This window comes from Chiloscyllium punctatum, chromosome 20 (genome assembly GCF_047496795.1).
Source record: "Chiloscyllium punctatum isolate Juve2018m chromosome 20, sChiPun1.3, whole genome shotgun sequence".
NCBI lineage: Eukaryota > Metazoa > Chordata > Chondrichthyes > Orectolobiformes > Hemiscylliidae > Chiloscyllium > Chiloscyllium punctatum.
The window spans coordinates 20,055,794-20,076,007 of record NC_092758.1 but is presented as its reverse complement, the minus strand read 5'-3'; the positions used below and the strand labels follow the sequence as shown (position 1 = coordinate 20,076,007).

Genomic DNA, 20,214 nt, shown 5'->3' with positions numbered 1-20,214 from the left:
CACTATTACAAATTTGGCATTACATTTTGTTACCAAACGTGTACTTAACCGAGAAACGGTGTTGTGGAAATTAAATCGACTTGACTCAACTGTTAGCAAGAGCAAAGAAAGGAGCTTTAATTAAATTCTGCAGAATTGGCCCAGTACATTCAGCTAGATGCCTCAATATAAGGGGTACCTGGTCATTGTTCAAATACTTGCCTTATACTGTTTCTTATCATGCTCTTAAGGGCAAAGACTGGGAAAACTCAAGTCATTATTCTCTCATTCCCTGGTCTAGGCCATAACAGTTCTTCAGCTTTCGCTGAGTTCGACTGTCACAAGGTTGAGTTAAATGTTTACAAAATTCAAACAGAGACAAGCTGGCTGCAAACCTCATCAAAGTATTGTTTACAAAGGTCAGCACAGCATTTAATTTTAGAAAGGCATTCTCTTCCAAATTTCACAGTAAATGTAAAATTTCTTAATTTTCCATAATGATGGCTAAGGCTCAAACCTTAAACTTCGCAACACACGTAAGTCAGTTTTACGGTTTCAAATCCTTATTTGACTAAAAGCTTGCTTAAACAAAGTTTGCAATAATTAGATTGCATGTACAGTGAACGTTAAAAATAGCACAGAATGGAGACAATATGTAAAATGAAGAAATTAATTATTTATTCCTTATGCTCTTATTAAGGTGATTGAAATAACTTCAGAGAGACCAGTTTCCTGTCACCAAGTCTCTCTTTATTGACATGTGGGAAGTCCTTGACACTGGTCCACTTTCCTCAGAGCCAGCTCCCAGCGTGAACAGGATGTCTGACACTCCTGCTTTTATCTGTCAGCCAGGGCTCTTTGATTGGACCAGATGAACAGTCCCAATGAGGAAACTCATATTCTATGAGGCCCACCTGGCTAATCTCATTATAATCGCTGCCGTGAAAATTAAATTAGAAGAAATTAATTAAAATAGAACACAACATTTGAATAAATGCCACGAAGGTAGTGAGAAAACATTGTATAGCAGCACAGGACTCTTAGGACCTTGAAGGTCTTAAATTGGGGGTCAGTTAGTGCAGTGGACTATATGGCTGATTTGTGATGCAGAGTGACACCAATTCCTGTACTGGATGCCAAGAAGAAATCTCCTTTACAAACTCTCCACTCACCTGAGGAATGGTGACCCTCTGGTTAAACCATCACCAGTGATCTCTCTTGAATTGGACAGCAACCCTACAATCTGGTCAGAGTATGAAGGCCAATCCATCTAACCTGCACAACCTTCGGTTGTGAGAAGAAACTGCAGCACCCAATGGAAACCCAAGCATACGTGTAGAGAGCATGCAAATCTCACACAGGCCGGAGGCCGGAATCAAACCCAGGTCCCTGGCATTGGGACACACCAGAGCTAGCCACTGTGCTACAATGCCATCCATATGAATTAAGCATCCACATAGACTCGTAATGGCATCTTCTCTACATTGCGAGTCAGGAGGAAAATGTTTTCAGCTCAGCAGCTTCAAATGGATTAGACAGTAATTGACAAGCCCACAAATGACTAACATCCAAACTGATCTTTTGTAACCCTGATCTATATAGGAAAACCAGGTATGATCTTCATAAGGCTATCAGAGACATTAAGGAGTAACACCAAACTAAGACAGAGGCCCAGACCAGCCACACCACACACATCATTTGTGGCAAGCCTTGCACAACATAACAAGCTACGAAGCAAAATGGAACAGGAATACAGGTAATAATACATCCCATCCCAATGAGCTCAAAGCATTCTACACTCGCTTTGAACAGAAGGTCAGTGAGATAATGTCACCTATTCCAACAGCTTCAGATGCATCTGTACCCATGTTCACTGCTGCAAACATTAGATCAGCCTTCTTGAGAAAGGAAAGTCACTAGCCCAGATGGAGTCCAAAGCATGCACTCAGTTCCTGCGCGGACTAGCTGGTGGGACTATTTGCAGACATCTTTAACCTGTTCTTACTATGATCTAAAGTCCTCACCTGCTTGAAGTAGAGCACCATCATCCCAGTGTGAAAGAAACATTATTCAGTGTGCCTCAAAGACCAGTGGCTCTGACCTCCATAATTATGAGGTACTTCGAGGGGTTAGTCATGACTCACTTCAACTCCAGCCTCCCAAATTGCCTTGATCCTTTGTAATTCACCTACCAGTGCAACAGGTTCACAGCAGACACCATCCCCCTGGAACATCTGGATAACAAGAATACCTACACCAGGCTTCTACTTATTGATTACAGTTCCACCTTCAACAGTATAATTCCAAACAAAATTATCTCTAAACTTTGAGTTAGGTCTCAGCTGTAACTGGATCCTCGACTTCCTGACCCATAGATTGCAATCAGAAAGAAGAGGCAACAATACGTCCTTCACCATAATCCTCAGCACCATCTCCTGCAAGACCGCGTACTCAGCCCCTTACTATACTTCTGGTACACGCACAACTGTGTGACCAAATTCCACCTCAACTCCATTTACAAGTTTGCTGATGACACCACCATTGTAGGTCCGATCTCAAATAATGACAAGACAGAATACAAGAAAGAGAATGAGTGCTTAGTGGCATGGTGTAAATACAACTATCTCTTCATTAATGCCAGCAAAATGAAGGACCTGGTCATTGATTTCAGGAAACAGAGTCTGTGGCATGTCCCTGGGAATAATGATCATGAACAATCTGTTCTGGTTTACCCATATTGACACAATGGTCCAGAAAGCACAACAATATCTCTACTTCCTCAGAAAATTCAGCATGTCTACAAGGACTCTTACTGATTTTTATAGATGCACCATAGAAAGCATCCTATCTGGATGCATCACAATATGGTATGGAAACTACTATTACTGAGAATATCAGAAACTACAGAGAGTCGGGAATACAGCCCAGTCCATCACACAAACTAACCAGCCTTCCATCCACTGACTCCCAACTACACCCCCCATGGCCGAGGGAAAGCAACCAACACAATCAAAGACACCTTCTACCCTAGTTATATCCTCTTCCATCAGGCAGAAGAAAAGAAGTGTGAATACACATGAATAGATTCAAGAACAGCTTCTTCTTCGCTGTTAATAGACTTTTGAACAGACCTCTCTAATGTTAATTCTAATCTCTCTCTCTCTCTGCATCTTCTCTGCAGCTGTAGGACTGTGGTCTGCTACCCTGATGCACTTTGTAGGGTACAATCTTCCCATATAGCAACTAACAACACTTTTCACTGTATCTCAGGGCATGTGGCAACAATAAATCAATCAACTTGTATCTTGTTAGTGTTGAACAGGCACTGTTAAGTCAAAAGTTATGTAACTAAGCACAGAATTCCTAGCCTTTGACCTGTTGCTTTAGTCACAGTATTTATTTGGGTGGTCCAGTTCATTTATTGATTAGAGATTACTTACACTTTGGAAACAGGCCCTTCGGCCCATCAAGTCCACACCGACCCGCCACCCAACCATACCCCTACATTTACTCCTCCACCTAACACTACAGGCAATTTAGCATGGCTAATTCACCTGACCTGCACATCTTTCGGCTGTGGGAGGAAACCAGAACACCCGGAGCAAACCCACACAGACACGGGGAGAATGTGCAAACTCCACACAGTCAGTCGCCTGAGGCGGGAATTGAACCTGGGTCTCTGGCGCTGTGAGGCAGCAGTGCTAACCACTGTGCCACCCACGTTCAGTATTCAGTGTTTAAACTCCAGGATGCTGACAGTAAGGGATTCAGTGACACTATCGAATGTCAAGGACATATGGTGTTATTTTGTTACAGGTATTTTCTGTCTAGCATTTATGATGCATTAATATTACTTGCCATTATGTGCCCAAGTTGGAATGTTGTCCGGGTCTTGCTGTAATTAGACATTGCCTGCTTCAGGATCTGTGAAGTCAGAAATAGTGCTGCATAATAATTAGGGAACATCTCAACTTCTAACTTATGATGGAGTGAAGTCATTGATGAAGTGGATGAGTCTTTTGCAAAACTGACTGGGATTGAGATGACTGATCTTCTTTTGTGCTTGGTAGACAGCAACCAATACAACCTTCGATCCACATCAACATTAGTTTTGTGAGGGCTCCTTGATGCCACACTGAGTTAAATGCTATTTCCTTGATGTCTAAAGCAATCACTTTCACCTCACATGTTGACTTCAAAACTTCTATTCATGGTAGGACAAGAACTGTAACAAAGTCGGGAGCCTCGGGTCCTGATACAACCCAAACTGAGCATCAGTGAGCAGGTTATTGTTCAGTGAGTGTCGCTTAATGACACCTTCAGGGACAATACCTATCATTTTGCTGATTATTGAGATTTTGGGCAGGTAATTGGCTGGATAGGATTTACCCTGGTTACTGTGGATAGAACATACACAGTCATAGAGTCATATAGATGTACTGCATGGAAACAGACCCTTCAGTCCAACACGTCCATGATGACCAGATATCCAAAATTAATCTAGTTCCATTTGCCAGCACATGACCCCATACCCCTCTAAACCCTTCCTATTCATATACCCATCCAGATGTCTTTTAAATGTTGTAATTGTCTCAGCCTCCACAACTTCCTTTGGCAGCTCATTGTATATACACACCACCCTCTGCTGATAGCATCTGTCTGAATCCTGGCCTAGTAAGTTGCACAATGACTTTTGATAACATTTCCTCTGGGTTGAACTGCAGTTTGTCTAATTATTAACGTTCTACGTGATGTCACAAGTATGGCGCTCATCCCTGAACTGCTCCGTTTCTGGGTATAGCAATCTCCAGTTTCATCAAGTCATTATTGATATGCCTTATTCCAATGCTGCAATGCATTATCTGAGCAAGAACAACTGTTGTGTTTCCTGAACAAAAGAAATATGTCAAGGTGCTTCAAAAGAGTACTCTAAAGCAAAAATGACACTGAACTACATAAGGCAATAATAGGTCAACAGGCCAAAGATTTTGTAAAACTGGTCTGTTTTAAGGAGTGGCTGAAAGGAGGAGAGTGTGGTCAGGAAGCCAAGATGTTTAGGGAGAGAATTCCAGAGGCTGTGGCATAGGCAACTGAAGGTGAGGTCACCTATGTAATTAACATTGAGGATTCTCCGGAGTGCCAAATTAGAGAAGGACAGATGTCTCTGTGGTTTGTCAAATAGAAGGAAGGTACAGAGCTAAGGAAGGCTAAGGCCATGTAAGGAGTTGGAAGCAAGGGTGAGAGTTTAAATATCAATATGTTGCTTGACCAGGAGGAATGCACATCAGGGTGAGGTGAGGATATTAGGTGAATGGATCTTGGTTTGAATTAAGAAGAGGGCAACAAAGTTTTGGATGAGCTCAAGATTACAAGAAGCAACCAACCAGGAAAACAGGTCCCAGTTAATAAAGACATGAATGAGGATCTCAACAGCAGGAATAGAATAGAATATCCTTTAATGTAGTGTGTACTCAAGTGCAGAAGTAAAAGCGAACAGTGAAAAGTTTTACAACGTCACGTCTTATGGCACCATCTTAGGTAAAGCACTGAGGTACAAATCCTAGATACAAAAGACAAATAAAAAGAAAAGTAGTTGCATTACTTTATAGTGTTTGGAGAATAAGCTAGAAATAAGACGTAGTCAAAGGTTTGACATTACAATCAGTTTAAAAATAAATTCAAGGACAGGGGCTTCCACACATGGTCTGACTGCCCATGTGGGCACAAAGTTGCTACAGTGGGAATAGTGTCAGTGATTTCATAAGTATGAGACAGGAAGCTTATCTTGGAATCAAATATGGCATTGAGATTGTGAACAGACTGGTTTAATCTCAGACTATTGCCAGGGAAGAGGTTAGAATACAGTGGAGTTCGAAAACAATGTCTTCAATTTCCCAACAGGGCAGGTATATGTGAAAATTAATGTGCCTTCCAATGACTATCATTGAGAGGCAATTTGCAGATAAAAAAATAGGAGGGAACAAAGGATAGTTCTTTTGGGACACCAGAGGTAACAACATTGGAACAGGAAAAGATATTCTAGGTATGACTACAAAGATAAGAATGGAACCTTTTGAAAGCAGTTCCAGGATGACATTGGAAAATGTGAGGGTAGAAATGGTCTGGTCAAATATGAGAAGGATGCAAACAGGCCAAGTAGGACCATTTAATAAGGTGACAATTTTTACAAGCAATCCACAAAATATGCTGGTTTACAACTGGCTCTCTTCCTGCTCATAGTTCAGGACTACCATTAATAAGAACTTCATGAAATTCTCCAGTGATCAGCTTTGTGAAGTTGTAGATGTCCTGAAATTCAAGTTAATTGGAGGAATTGGAGAAGGTTGTTCTTCTTTTAGCTGTGAAGGCTAAAGAAAGATTTAATGGAGACATTCAAAACTATAGAGTGTTTTAACAGAGCAAGTGGAGGAAAACAATTTCCTCAAGAATCTTGCACGTTTCAATGATATCACCGCTCATTCTTCTAAAATCATACCAAATCTACTCAGTCTTTCTTAAGACAACTCTCTCATCTCAGTTACCAAACCAAGCCAATGAACAATGTTATGTTGTATCCAAGATATGAAGACCAAAACAGTAACTGGATATGGTACCATCAAAGTCCTGTCAAGCTGTCACAAGACCTCCTTATTCTTGTACTCCAATTTTCTTGCCATAAAGACCTCCATTTGCTTCCTAATGTCTTGCTGTATCTTTATTCTAACTTCCTGCTTTCTGATATGAGTACTTTCAAATCCAACTTTCTTTGCCTTTAGGCCTATTAAAGCAGTTTTTTTTTAAATCAACAAAATTGAAAATGTTTCAATTCATCATAATCTACTCCATCTGACACCTTGTTGCCCATTTAATTAACCTTTCTATATCTTTGCAGCCTCTTTTACCCTCCTCAAGGGTTAATATTCTCACATAGTTTTGTTCATGAACAAACATGAATGCATTATTCTCAGTGTCTTTGTCTAAATTGTTAATATCAATTATAAACTAATGAGGGCCCAGCAGTGATCCCTGAAGCACTCAATTAGTTACAACTTTCAAACTTGACAATTCCAAGTTATCCTGAGCCATCTCTGAATCACATTATTCTGGTCGATGTCCCAAACGAGAAGTTGAGCACAAAGATCGGGTTGAGTCCCCAGTGCAGCAATGAGAAAGCATTACACTGTCAGAGAGGACATATCAGCCTGCTCAGAAGAATGTAAAACATTGGCATTATGTCAAATGAGAGTGTGGGAGCTATCCTCAGTATGTGGGCCGATATCTATCCCTCAAACACCATAAAAAACTGATTTGTTGGTCAGATCCATATCCTGGTTTATATTTCACTTATTTCATCTTCCATAATTTATTATCTTCATTTTTTTTGTATAATATAGTTATGTTTTAATGTTAAACCCGAACCTATGTTTTGTCCCTGTGATAAACCACCTCGTTAAAGATAAACATATATGTGTTTTAAATTGGGTATTTGAACAGCCCCAGTATTTACTTTTCGCCTCACTGCTGTACCTTCAGCCAAGACTCCTTTCAAGGTACATACTTGGGATTGGAGTTTTCTTTAGTTTATTTTTCACAGGATGTGGGCATCATTAGTCCGGCATTGCTTAGTTACTTTTGAGAAGATGGTGGTGAGTTACCTTCTTGAACAGGTACAGTCTATGAGGTGTTGGTATAGCTACAGTGCTTTTCTTTAAACTTATTCTTTCATGAGATGTAGGCATCACTGGTAAGGACTGTATTTGTTGTCAATCAATAACTACTTCTTGAAATTATTGTTAGGCCGTTCCAGAGGGCAATTCAGAGTCAACTAAGTTGCTCTGAGTCTTGAATCATATATGTGTCAAACCATGTAAAATGACAGATTTCCTTCCCTTAAAATGACATTGATGAACCAGATGAGATTTTACAAAATTGATGCTTCATGGTCACTGTTACTGAGACCAGTTTCTAATTCCAGATTTGATTTTTCAAATTTAAATTCCACAAGGTACTTTGATGAGATTAGGGCCCAAATCTACAGGGCATGATACCAAGCAATGAGAATTGGGGCAGCACAGTGACTCAGTGGTTAGCACTGCTGCCTCACAGCGCCACGGACTCTGGTTTGATTCCAGCCTCGGGCGACTGTCATTGTGGAGGTTGCACATTTTCCCCGTGTCTGTGTGGGTTTCCTCCGGGTGCTCCAGTTTCCTCCCACAATCCAAAGATGTGCAGGTTAGCTGGATTGGCCATGCCAAATTGCCCATAGTGTTCAGGGATGTTAGGTGCATTAATCAGGGGGAAATGTAGAATAATAGGGTAGGAGAATGGCTCTGGGTGGGTTACTCTTCTGAGGGTCAGTGTGGACATGTTAGGCCTAATAGCTTGTTTCCACACTGTAGGGATTCTGTGATACTCTATGATTACCATTACACCACAACCTCCACATAGGGAGCTTGAAGAAATTAACCAAGTGTCAGTGAAGGAATGGTAATATCATTCCAAGTAGAGATAATGTATGGTTTGGAGGATAACTTTCAGGTGGTGATGTTCCTATACACTTGCCAGCCTTGTCCTTCTAGGTGGTGAAGTTTGCAGGTTTGCAAGATGCTGTCAAAGGAACTTTGGTGAGTTACCACAGTGCGCTTTGCAGATAGTACCAATTGCTGCCACCATGAGTCAGCAGTGCAGCAAAAGAATATTGAAGTTGCAAATAGGATACCAATCAAGCGGGCTGTTTTGACCTGGATGGTATCAATATCCTTGAACTTATTGTCGCAAAAGATTACTTACCAACTACCAGTCCAGGATTGTCATTCTCAAATTAGTCACAATGAATTCACCCTCTTTCTTTCTATATCTGGAACTATTTTGCTCATTCTACAACTTATTGCTTTGGGGAACTATCTTCAAATGTATTCCACACATTTATCTTCCTGACTGCCTTTGCCATCTTGACTTGCACAGCCAAATGATGATTTAAATTCTTGCATTGACTTTGTTACAGGGTCCAATTGTTTCTTTCTTAGTATTTCCTTCAACAATGTAATGGGACTTAAATAAGATTTTATAATCAGAAATTATGACAGGAAGTCAGACTGTAAGGCACATTTGTGCAGACATCAACCTTGAGCACCTTAAGTGCCCAAATTAGCAAAAATGGCTGCAGATGAACCTTGTAAACTCTAGGTCCTGTATCAAAATTGAGAGCTGAATAGAGAGCATAAAAAGATTCTCATAGACAAAACAAGAGATAGACCTAGGACAAAAGATTTTTGTTCATTATATAAGAATTAAATGTAAACAATGTGTACACGTGATCATTGGATTATGAATCTTAATGATTTTCCGTATGCATTGGGACAGAGGTTTGATAGAGTCATGCAGAGCAGGGAAAATTTTCAGACAAAATTCTGTTTAGCCTGTCCACAACAAGCTTTCTTTGAACAAACATGAAGTTACCGGAGTCTTCCAATGGTCTGTGTCAGAGATTAACCACATCAATAGGTCTGGGGACATATAACCTCTTCCACCTAACATTTATTCACCCTTTTTATTCCACAACTCTACCCGATCTAATTGTACTTCCTGTTCCAAGATCTTTATGTTGTCCTGTGCTTACATCATCCTCTATGTTCAGGGCCACAATGTCAATTTATCCAAAAATAGTCACTTTACACCATGGGTGCAATTTCCCTGTAAATATAAGTGCAAGAACAAATGTGAGCAATTGGGCAATTTTGCTCCAACTGTAGACATTCCAATTCATGAATACACTCTACCAAGTCATTTTAATTGACATCAGTTCCGGGTTTGGAAAGATTACTCACCTGCAGGCAGATGTCACTAATTTAGATAATGTAATTAGAAAATAATACTAGCTATCAGAGGTTGACTGGAATTTTCAATCTGGAGTACAGGACAACCTGGAAGCAATCACCAGGAGGCCAGAGGACCAGCCCTCCAGAATGTATCTGAGACCCTCTCATACCTGCAAAGGTAAGCTGCGGAGGGGTTCCCTCATAATGGTGGCTTGGCACTTTTTCTTCCTGTTTTTTTTAAACTGCTGAGAGGGCACCACAAGAAAGTGATTTCCTATCTCTCCCTTACCTGTGAAGGCAGGCATCAAGTGAAAAGTAGACAGCATTGCAAATTTGAGGTTAAAATTATATCAGCCATAATGTTATTCAATGAAGGAGCAGGCTTGAGGATCTGAATGGAATACTCCTGCTCCTTGTTTGAATGTCCACATCCTCAATGGCCTCCTAATGCCCCTTGGATTGAGAGCCCATCCCCTGTCCTTAACTGGACACTAAATCTGCTCCCAGTGCACTCGTTATTCAGTTCAGACAAAATCACTGTTAGGTTTACATAAAGCGTACAACAATACAGCGCAGAATAGGCTCTTTGGCCCTCAATGTTGCACCTGCCTGTGAACTAATCTAAGTCCATCTCCCCAGAGTATCTAATCATCATCCATGTGCTTATCCAAGGATTGTTTAAATCTCAATAATGTTGCTGAGCTAACTCCATTGGCAGGCAGGTTATTCCATGCCCTTACCACTCGCTGAGTAAAGAACCTGCCTCTGACATCGTCTGATCATCTTGTATGTCTCTATCAAATCGCCTCTTAGCCTTCTTCTTTCCATTGAGATAAGACCCAAGTCTCTCACCCTTTCTTCATAAGACCTTCCCTCCAGACCAAGCAATATCCTGGTAAATGTCCTCTGTACCTTTTCCAATGCTTCCACAGCCTTCCTGCTATAGGGCGACCAGAACTGTACACAATATTCCAAGTACAGTCACACTAGTGTTTTGTACAGTTGCAGCATGACATTACGGCTCTGGAACTCAATCCCTCCACTAATAAAAACTAAGACACCATATACCTTCTTAGCAGCACTATCAACCTGGGTGGCAACTTTCAGGGATCTATGTACATGAACTCCAAGATCCCTCTGCACATCCACACTACCAATTTTTCCATTGACCCAGTACTCTGCCTTCCTGTTATTCTTCCCAAAGTGAATCACCTCACATTTAGCTGCACTGAATTCCATTTGCCACCTCTCAGCCCAATTCTGCAGTTTATCCAAGTCTCCCTGCAACCTGCAACATTCTTCCACACTGTCCACTACTCCAACGACTTTAGTGTCATCTGCAAATTTACTAACACATCCACCTATGCCTGCGTCTAAGTCATTTACGAAAACAACAATCAGCAGTGACCCCAAAACAGAACCTTGTGGCACATCACTAGTAACCGGACTCCAGGCTGAATATTTTCCATCAACCACCATTCGCTACCTTCTTTCAGAAAGCCAGTTTCTAATCCAAACTGCTAAATCACCCTTAATCCCATGCCTCTGCATTTTCTCCAACAGCCTACCATGTGGAATCTTCTCAAAGGCCTTACTGAAGTCCATGTATGCCACATCAACTGCCCTACCCTCATCCACATGCTTGGTCACCTTCTCAAAAATCTCAATGAGGTTTGTCAGATATGATCTGCCCTTGATGAAACCATGCTAACTATCTGCAATCAAAGTGTTGCTTACTAGATGATTATAAATCCTATCTCTCATAATCCTTTCCAAAACTTTTTCTACAACAGACATAAGGCTCACTGGTCTATAATTACCTGGGTCATCTCTACTGCCCTTCTTGAATAAGTGTACAACACTTGCAATCCTCCAGTCCTCTGGAACTAAGCCTGTAGCCAATGATGACTTAAAGATCAAAGCCAAATGCTCCAACACCTCCTCCCTAGCTTCCCAGAAAATCCTCAGATAAATCCCAACTGGCCCAGGGAACTTGCCTACTTTCAGGTTTCTGGCCCCATCATTGTGCAGGCAATGGACCTTCAATTGAGCCAGACATCCTGATACAAAATGAGAAATATGATCACATCTCTCTGTAATGACTGTGAGCTCTATTCTATTTTTCTCCAGTTCTACCACCAGTCTATAAACTTTTAAATTTTATCATACTTTAGAAACTTACAAATGCTTCAGACACTCAGATAAAGAGCAGGCATTTATTTCACCACTGTTCTTTCCAGGGGCCTTGATCACTAGTGCATTTTTACTAATCAACTCTTGTGTTCCTCACTGTCCTACTCAGATTGTCTTAATACAAACCGTTCCACTGCTTTATTAACTTAACTTCTGCTTATGGATTTATAAATTTCCCTTCACCTAACCCTTCTCTCCACCATTGGTCATAATCTGGGGACATTTATCAACAAACTGAATTTTAACTACAATGTGTTTTTTTTAGGAAAATAGAGGAGGCACAGCCAAAAGATGGCTACCAATGAATAGTTAATAATTGTTTGGAGAGGAATCTTGAGATATCACAGCTGAAAATGGCAAAGAATTGTCAGAGAAATCTAGAAAATAGGAGCAGGAGTAGGCCATTCAGCCCTTTTAACCTCCTCCACTATTCAGTCTGACTGTGGCTGATCATCCTATTCAGTAACTTATTCCCACTTTTATCCCATATCATTTGAATCCTTTAGTTTGAAGAACTGTATCAGTCTCCTTCTCAAAATTATTCAATGTTTTGGCCTCAACTCTTTTCTGTGGCAGAAAATTCGACAGGTTCACCTGTCCTTGAGTGAAGAAATTTCTCATCTCAGTCATTAGAAAAGGGAAAATGCACTACTAACTGAATTGCAGTCTCCTGTGAGAAGCTCAGATTGTGAACGTGATGGAAGAAAAGACAACAGTCTTTTTTAAAAACATACTTGTGCTTTTCGCCTTTCAAAAGTGCACAAGGCCAGGGATTAAAAGTCAAATCCCATCCTCATCTGTGTATGCTAATGGGCTGAGTTGCTGATGTGTGACAATGACTAGAGGTATATGGGTGCCCTACCTTACCTGTGAATACAAGAGTGTTGTGAAAGTCATGGTCAAACAGCTATCCATGAGGCTCTCTTGCATTGAAGGTAGAAGACTACCTCACTCTGAGCACTGGAAGTCAGTCAGCAAAGCCAGTCAGAGAAAACCAGAACAAAATAATTTGAGCTGGCCTGCAAAGTTAAGAATCCTAAAATTAACTACTCAACTATCAACATTACCGGTATCATCCAAAGTAACCACAGCAACTTGTGGGTTAGTGATCCAGAGACTGAGCTGCTTGCCTTTTAATTCTTTGGACTAATTTCCCAATTCTAATTTGTTGTGTTCAGCAGCAAATGATCTCACCCTCTTGCTAAGTTAAGGGAGCCTGGCTAAAATGGCTGGCTTCTTTTAATACATAAATTCATTTGGTTTGGGAGAACAGTATTCACAAGGAGATGTGATCCTTTTTTAAATTCACTTTGTTGCCACCAGCAAAGGGGCAGGTGAATAAAGAATCGTCATCCTATCTGGAACTTTTGCACTTTAACAAACTTCGTCCAGGACGGGATCATAACACCTCCACATCTTTTTAGTGTAAGGCCCTATCCTCAGCCCTAGGAGTTCAGTTTTGTTTCTACCCAGTGGAGTCGCTCAACAAACCAATTACCACTGTCCGCAAAGTTACCAAATAAGGGGTTCCCCTTCCTACCACATGCGGTAACTGTCCGAATCCTAACAATATTGATAACCTCTTTCTTGGAGGACCAAACTCACGGTCGCCTCGCCACTACTTTTCAATTCGGAATAACTTGGCTTCCCACTCCCAAGTGAAGATCAGATCTTTTTTTTAAAAAAAAACAAGTTCCAAACTTACCTCAGCAACCACAATTAGCTCAAGCTGAGCAGCAGGAAGTCCCTGGAAGGTCACAGGAGTAAACTCCATCTGCTCCGACCGCAGAGCGTGCATGGACTCGGAGCTGAGTTCCCAATCGCTGGGCTTCTCGGGAAATGCAGTCCCGATAAAGTCGCCACTTGTATTTTGTGGGAATGAGCAGGCACTCCAAGTCCCAGACTGCAGCTTCCACTGGCCAGCCTGTCAAAAAAAATGTCAACAAAGTGCCGAGAACCAATAGGAGCAGGCCAGGGGGGCGGGTTCCTGCGAGATGAAGTTTTTCGGGAGTGTGAGAGTTTAGAATTACTGCAGTAAAAAAAATCCCCATAACTCAACAGCCAACACGGCAATGTAGGGCAAATAGGCAAAGGGAAGGAGCGAACCCCTAACATCATCAAATGCCATGAAACCTCCCCTAGGCTTCTTCTCTTCAGCAACCCCAAGCGATGGGATATTTTTCAAGGCGGAAATAATATTTTTTTCCTGGGGAAACAGCATTGAAACTATTAAATCTTACCTGGAACAGCCGTAGCTATGTCTGAATCCAGAGCTATCGCGAGTACCTTTGGATTTCTCTCCTCTCGATAAAGTGTTTTGGAACTGGAAGAGCGATCAAGGAGCTATCGTGGGAAGAGAAAACTTGTGGATTTTTATTGCCAAAATAAGATTTCTACTATCACAATAATTTGGCAGGGAGGTTTAAGAAAAAAGATCGCCCTTTGCTGGGGCTCTCGAACAGCAAGCGAACCAGCAGTGGTGCTGTCCAGGGTCCTGTAAACATCACGTTGCTATTACCTATCCCAGGACGCTGAAAGAATCCGGAGCTTGGAAGGGAAGAAGCAAGAGAGAGAGAGAGAGAGCGAACCACAACAAAAAATACACCAAGACTATTGGAGATTCCTAACGACACCTGCATCAACAGCACTTTCTAGCACCGTGTTAGCTTCGAAGATGTACAGTCTAGCAGCTCTCCGCCTCTACCTGTGGGAGACAATCGTATTTTTCAGGTAAGATTTCTTCTTCATAACCAGTGCTGTGTTCTCGTTTTTTTTAGAGAGTGGCGGCATGGAAATCAACGCGTTTAATTAAAATGCACACACACACACACACTGACTGGATTGTGCACCATTTAAGATCTTTAATACACACACATATATAGATAGATGACGAGGGATGATTGTAAGTTGTCTTTTTTTTAGGAATGTCACCCGTTTCATTAGACCTGCTTTGCCAAATCACCATTAAGTGGCACACGGTAATCTCATTTCGGCTTGACGAGTGTGCAGCTAAAGCCACAATATTAATTGTGCTGCATTGGATTAGACCGCAGTGATCTGTAGCTCACTGAAGCTGCCAGACCAGCGGCGCTCGCTGGGCAACAGCTCCAACTACCGGTCGGGTCGCGGACTGCACCACACGCCGACTGTGTGAGGAAACTACCGACAAGTAACCATCTTAAAGCAAAGATATCGTGCTGCTTGTTGCAACTGGTCTAACTGTTCAGGTTGGGATAGAACACGTCCCCAAATCTTTAAGCATAGCACGGCCCATAACCAGGCACAATGCACGCTGTGACATCAGTTTTAGGGGTGCATATTAGGTTGGGTTTTAATGTTACTAATTTTCACATCTGCTGCTGCAGCGGATTCGCTATCTGGGCTACACCAGGTGCAGATGAAAGTTTCCGCACCACTTGGAAGCTGCACTGACGTGTGCTTCAAGCCATCACTCATCTTACTACCTCGACCGTTTTATATCAGTTCCATCAAGTTGTGTGGAACGCGCTGCTAATTGATAGTCTTGACTCATGCGTCTCTGCTCAGTGGTAGACCTAGTTTCATCCCTTGAAGATATCGACTTCAAGGGGCTAAACAGCGCATCAGAGCCGATGCAGCAATAAGGGTGTCGTGCACTGGTGGAAAAGAAAAGGGGGGAGTCATTATACAGGTCTATGATTCACATTTCCCCCACCCCACCCCCAACTGTGCTCCTTCTGAGGAGGACATTCGGAGGCGAGATAATTGAAATTACTCGCGGGGGGGGGGGGGGTTACATTCTTTGAATATTGAGTGTTAATGTTGATGATCCAAGAAATTGCGCACACTGCTGGCGCCTGCACAATCCCGGTTAATTGAATTCTCTCCCCCTTTCAATAGCGCTTCGCATTTAGAGTAGGGATTGGTGAGGAGACATTGATCACCCTGACTAATAAATCGGGCTTCAGGAATACATACACTTGTATAAACGAACATTCTTCACAGGGTTTCGGTTTCATAAGCGATGGTTCGGTTCATACTCCAGATGCACTCTGATTTGGCGCACTCGAAATTTTAAACGTATTTCTCGGAATAGTGAAGGTTAATTAATACTGGCAGTTGAGAATGGACTGAACTTGGCCCACTACATATCTACCGTTACAGGCAAAACAAAAGTCGAGCTTTCCTCACATTTATGGTTGAAACTACTGACAACTAGACTTGGTAAATATTCTGGTGGTGGAGCGAGGCCGTTCAACGTGAGAAAGTGTCCCGTTATTGTGATAATCCGGGTAGAACGGCAATTACTGAAGAGCTGGTGAAATGCCCACTTCACGTACGGCGGTGATTTTCATCTCTTTGAGTTGCAGTCGGGGGCGGTTGTGATGTTAAGTCAAGCATTGGCTTCTGTGCTGCAGAGAAACAATTATCATCCGCACAGCAGAGCGGACGTGATCATTGTAATGGTACACTGACATTAAGATTATGACTTATGAAGAAACCGTGTTGCTTAACTTCAGACCCCATTGTCTTTCATTTATCTCTTCATCATCCGCATTCATTTAACAGGATTGGTTTATTGGCCGTTTGACCTGTAACTGTACTGAGGCTAGGCAGAACATTTCAGGCTCTTCACTGACATTGCCCTTCCTTCTCTGTGTTCCCTTCGCACAGTTTGGCGGCGTCCAAAGAGGTGCAAGCCGCCAGAGCTGCCAACAAACCCCCGTCACCGTCGGACTTTCTGGACAAATTGATGGGCAGGACATCGGGTTATGATGCAAGGATCAGGCCGAATTTCAAAGGTATTATTTACAAGCGCTGAAAATGTTTGCAGCAATGCAGCCAACATAAATCAGTAGCTGTACACTCCTAACGCTAGCCAATGTCAGCATCCCGCTGCCGAATAGGACACTTTGCTCCAATTAGAAACACCTCGAATAATGCTTGTGTACTGTATGGTTGGGGATAGCTACCTTTTATGCCTAGATTTCTCTTTTTTTTGGACAAGGGTGAACATAAAGTTAAGAGCAAAAAGGATTTAGTGGGCAGCGTATTCAAAAATGAGTGGTGAGTCATGATCGGTTTCATCGGCTGAGATTATAATTAAGACAGTTGTGTTGTCTTCAACAGTATTTGAAAATAGCTCAAGAAATTTCTTTACAGTTCCTAGTATGTTCTGGCGAACATGCTACTTGCAACATGGTTTCTACTGACTTTTTTTAATGAGCCCAATAAAATCAATTGAAACGACTTTTTGCTGTGATTTTGTCATTGTGATATCTTGTTGAAATGCTTATTTTCATTGGTATTCAACACATCAAAATCGTTTCTCAAAGGATCTGATACTTCAGTTTAGCATACATCTGCAAGTCAGTAAATATGGAATATTGAAGTGGATAGTTTATATGTTTCAACAATCTTTCAAACCCCATAAATAAACATCAAAAAAACCAATAGTTCTGCTGACCTGTTGATTTTAATCATAAATGGGAGAATTCCCATTTCTTGGTATGAAATATTCCCAAGCCAGTGATACATGTGTGCTCTGCTAAACACTATGCCTAATTCTCATGTCAGAACAACTTCAGCACACTGACATCCAAAACCCCACACCAATGTGTTATTTCTTTGTTTCACAAGCACTATTCTGAGAGTTTGTCCAAGTTCAGTAATAAATCAAATGCTAAAATATGCAAAGTTTTATGTTTTGGATTTGTCTTGCAGGTGTAAAGTTATCCAATGGAAATTGTTTTGTTTTTAATCCATGGCAGAAAATATGTTTCATGCCCTACAATAGGCAAAGACAAGTCAGGTGACATTGATATTTACATTTCCAATTATTGTTTTTCCACCCCAATTTGCCTCATACCAAAATATTTACTGATGTGGTTATAAAGTCCCTATGCATGTAGGCCTTGAAGAACTAATGAAGTGCATAAGTAAAGAAATGCAGTGAGTATTGACCCGATGATTTTTATTCAATACTAAGTGTAACATAAGAGACTTGTTCATAGATTAGGTGCTTGGTTTCAAATGTAGCAACATGGTGCCTAAAGGACAGGAATTTACATATTTATGGTTTGTGGCTCTTTCTTAGAGAGGAAAGACATAAATTCAGCACATAAGTTTCAGGTGGGTTTTGATGGGTTTTTTTCATGACATGTGCACTGCATGCAAAGCCAGCATTTTTTGCCCACCCCTAATTTCCCTTGAACTGACCAGCTTGCTCAGCCATTTCAGGAGGACAATCAAGTGCCATTCACATTGCTATAGGTGTAGGCCAGATCAGGTTAAGGCAGCAGAGCTCCTTCCCTGAAGAACATCAATGAACCAGCGAGATTTTGAAGAGTATTGTTCTCCATTAAACTAAACTAAATTTTATTTTTAATTCCAGACATAAAATCAAATTCAAATTTCTCTACCTGCTGTGATGCAATTCGAACCCATATCCCTAGATCAGTAGCTTGGATCACAGGATTACTAGATCAGTGAAAATAGTACTATACCACTGCCTCCTCAGTTGGAGTCAGTATTCAGATAATTAGTCTTTACATATATTCTTGCAATCGCATTCTCCCCCTTCCTTCTCCCACTTCTCCACTTGTCACAACAAAGACCATAATTAAAATGGAAGGTGATTATTTATATATTATATGAAGCCTGCATCATTCAGTATCAATTAGTGAGGTTCCTTGAGTAAGAAGTCATTCCTTGCAAGCAAACTTAATTAGCCAACATGCAAAGATGATCATTAAAAAGTTTAAACTGTGTAAATATGTACATAATGCAGTCATATCTTTCTCTAAACTCTCTTGTAACTTACAGGAACATAAAAAGAATTTTAAAAAGAAAAAATCTGCATGTCCTTTTAAAAGTACTTCAGCCAAGTAATAGTTAAACTCAGGAAAAATAATTATACACAGGTTGTCCAAATTTTGGAACTTGTGTTCTCTACATACACTGGTAATAAATCTACTGGCAATAAGAAGGCACCCTGGATCAGTTATGGTTGGCTAATTTCTCTTTTCTGGAGATGACGTAGATTTTGCATTCTTACGTAGAAATACTTTGCTTGCAGTGAGACATTCCAGTCATTTTTCAATTCTCAGATTTTAATGACAGAGAGAAAAACAGGGAAGAAAGGGAAAGTAAAGGTTTTTGCTCCAGGCAAGGTATCTCTTTGACTGCTTGTGTTCAAAGTCTAATAGATTTAGTACACCCACAAACTGGATAATATAATCTATCCATGATGGTATTGCACCCTCAGTGACTCCAGTCCAGCAACTTGTGTTCTTTGTAATTGAAACATTTTCTTCTTGCTGCAGCCACTTCCCTTTTGCTGTGCAATGTGCTCTTTCCAAAATGTCCAAAGTATAGATATATGTCCAGTCAATGATAGCACATCTTCATAACAATATAACTCGCTTAAACTTCGATACTGGGAACACAGCACATAAAAATCAAAGACACATTATTATTATGAGAGATTAATTGCATAGAAGACTGTACCTGTAACATGTTCAAACATATTAGTAAGTTCTAAGTTCAGGTAGTTGGACAGGTAAAAGTTGGTTAAAATTCAATGCAGATAATTGTAAGACATTTTGAAAAGAAGAAATCTACTCTGAAAATATTTAAAATAAGTTAGAGATATTCAGAATCAAAAAATCTAAATGGCACTTAAAGTGGCATTGTAATTGATCATTCTGTAATTGACCATCAATGCCTGTCATGTCAAATTCCCACAAAGGTCCCACTTCAGAGTCATTTTTTTGAAGAATTACTAAAAGGGTGACAATGCCCTATCCACAAGCCTGTGTAACCAGTAGGCCAATTAAAAAGCCTACTCTCCCATTAGCATTGGGTACCCCAACAGAGCTGAAATGCAGATGCATGGTGGCAGTCTGAGAAGGGAAGAACCTACGTAACATGCCCTGAACCTGCTATTGCCATCACTCCATGACCAAAGCTGCTAACTCTCCAGTTATACGGTTGAACATCCATGATAGCAATTTGGCTGTAAATGTTTGTGATATTAATCACTTCGAAAGAATGCTGTCTACCTTCCACCACACCACACCACCACTTCTCCTCCTCCACCGCCCCCCCCGCCCCCCCCACCCTCCCAACTCCCCACTCACACATGCCCACATATAACAACTAATTAATAGAGCTCATCTCTGGTCAGGCTGCAAATATGAGAGTGATACAGGACCTTTTATTTCCACATCAATCTCAAGAGCAC

The 20,214-nt window shown here is 41.1% G+C and overlaps 1 protein-coding gene and 1 long non-coding RNA gene across 7 annotated transcripts in view; one reads left to right on the top strand and one right to left on the bottom strand.

Annotated features, from left to right (window-relative positions):
- The window catches only part of LOC140491958 (uncharacterized), a 176,460-nt gene extending 162,628 nt beyond the window's left edge, over window positions 1-13,832 (bottom strand). The window contains exon 1 of one of the 2 annotated variants that reach the window (XR_011963456.1): window positions 13,696-13,832. This is a non-coding gene — a long non-coding RNA (uncharacterized lncRNA). The remainder of the gene's footprint in view (window positions 1-13,695) is intronic. The other variant, XR_011963457.1, reaches the window with a different exon arrangement.
- A 177-nt stretch (window positions 13,833-14,009) lies between these two features.
- The window catches only part of glra1 (glycine receptor, alpha 1), a 148,986-nt gene continuing 142,781 nt past the window's right edge, over window positions 14,010-20,214 (top strand). For all 5 annotated transcript variants that reach the window (XM_072590468.1, XM_072590466.1, XM_072590465.1 and 2 more), the window contains exons 1-2: window positions 14,010-14,720; window positions 16,644-16,771. In XM_072590468.1, coding sequence (XP_072446569.1) covers window positions 14,665-14,720; window positions 16,644-16,771 — 184 coding nt within the window. In that variant the 5' untranslated portion in view covers window positions 14,010-14,664. The remainder of the gene's footprint in view (window positions 14,721-16,643; window positions 16,772-20,214) is intronic.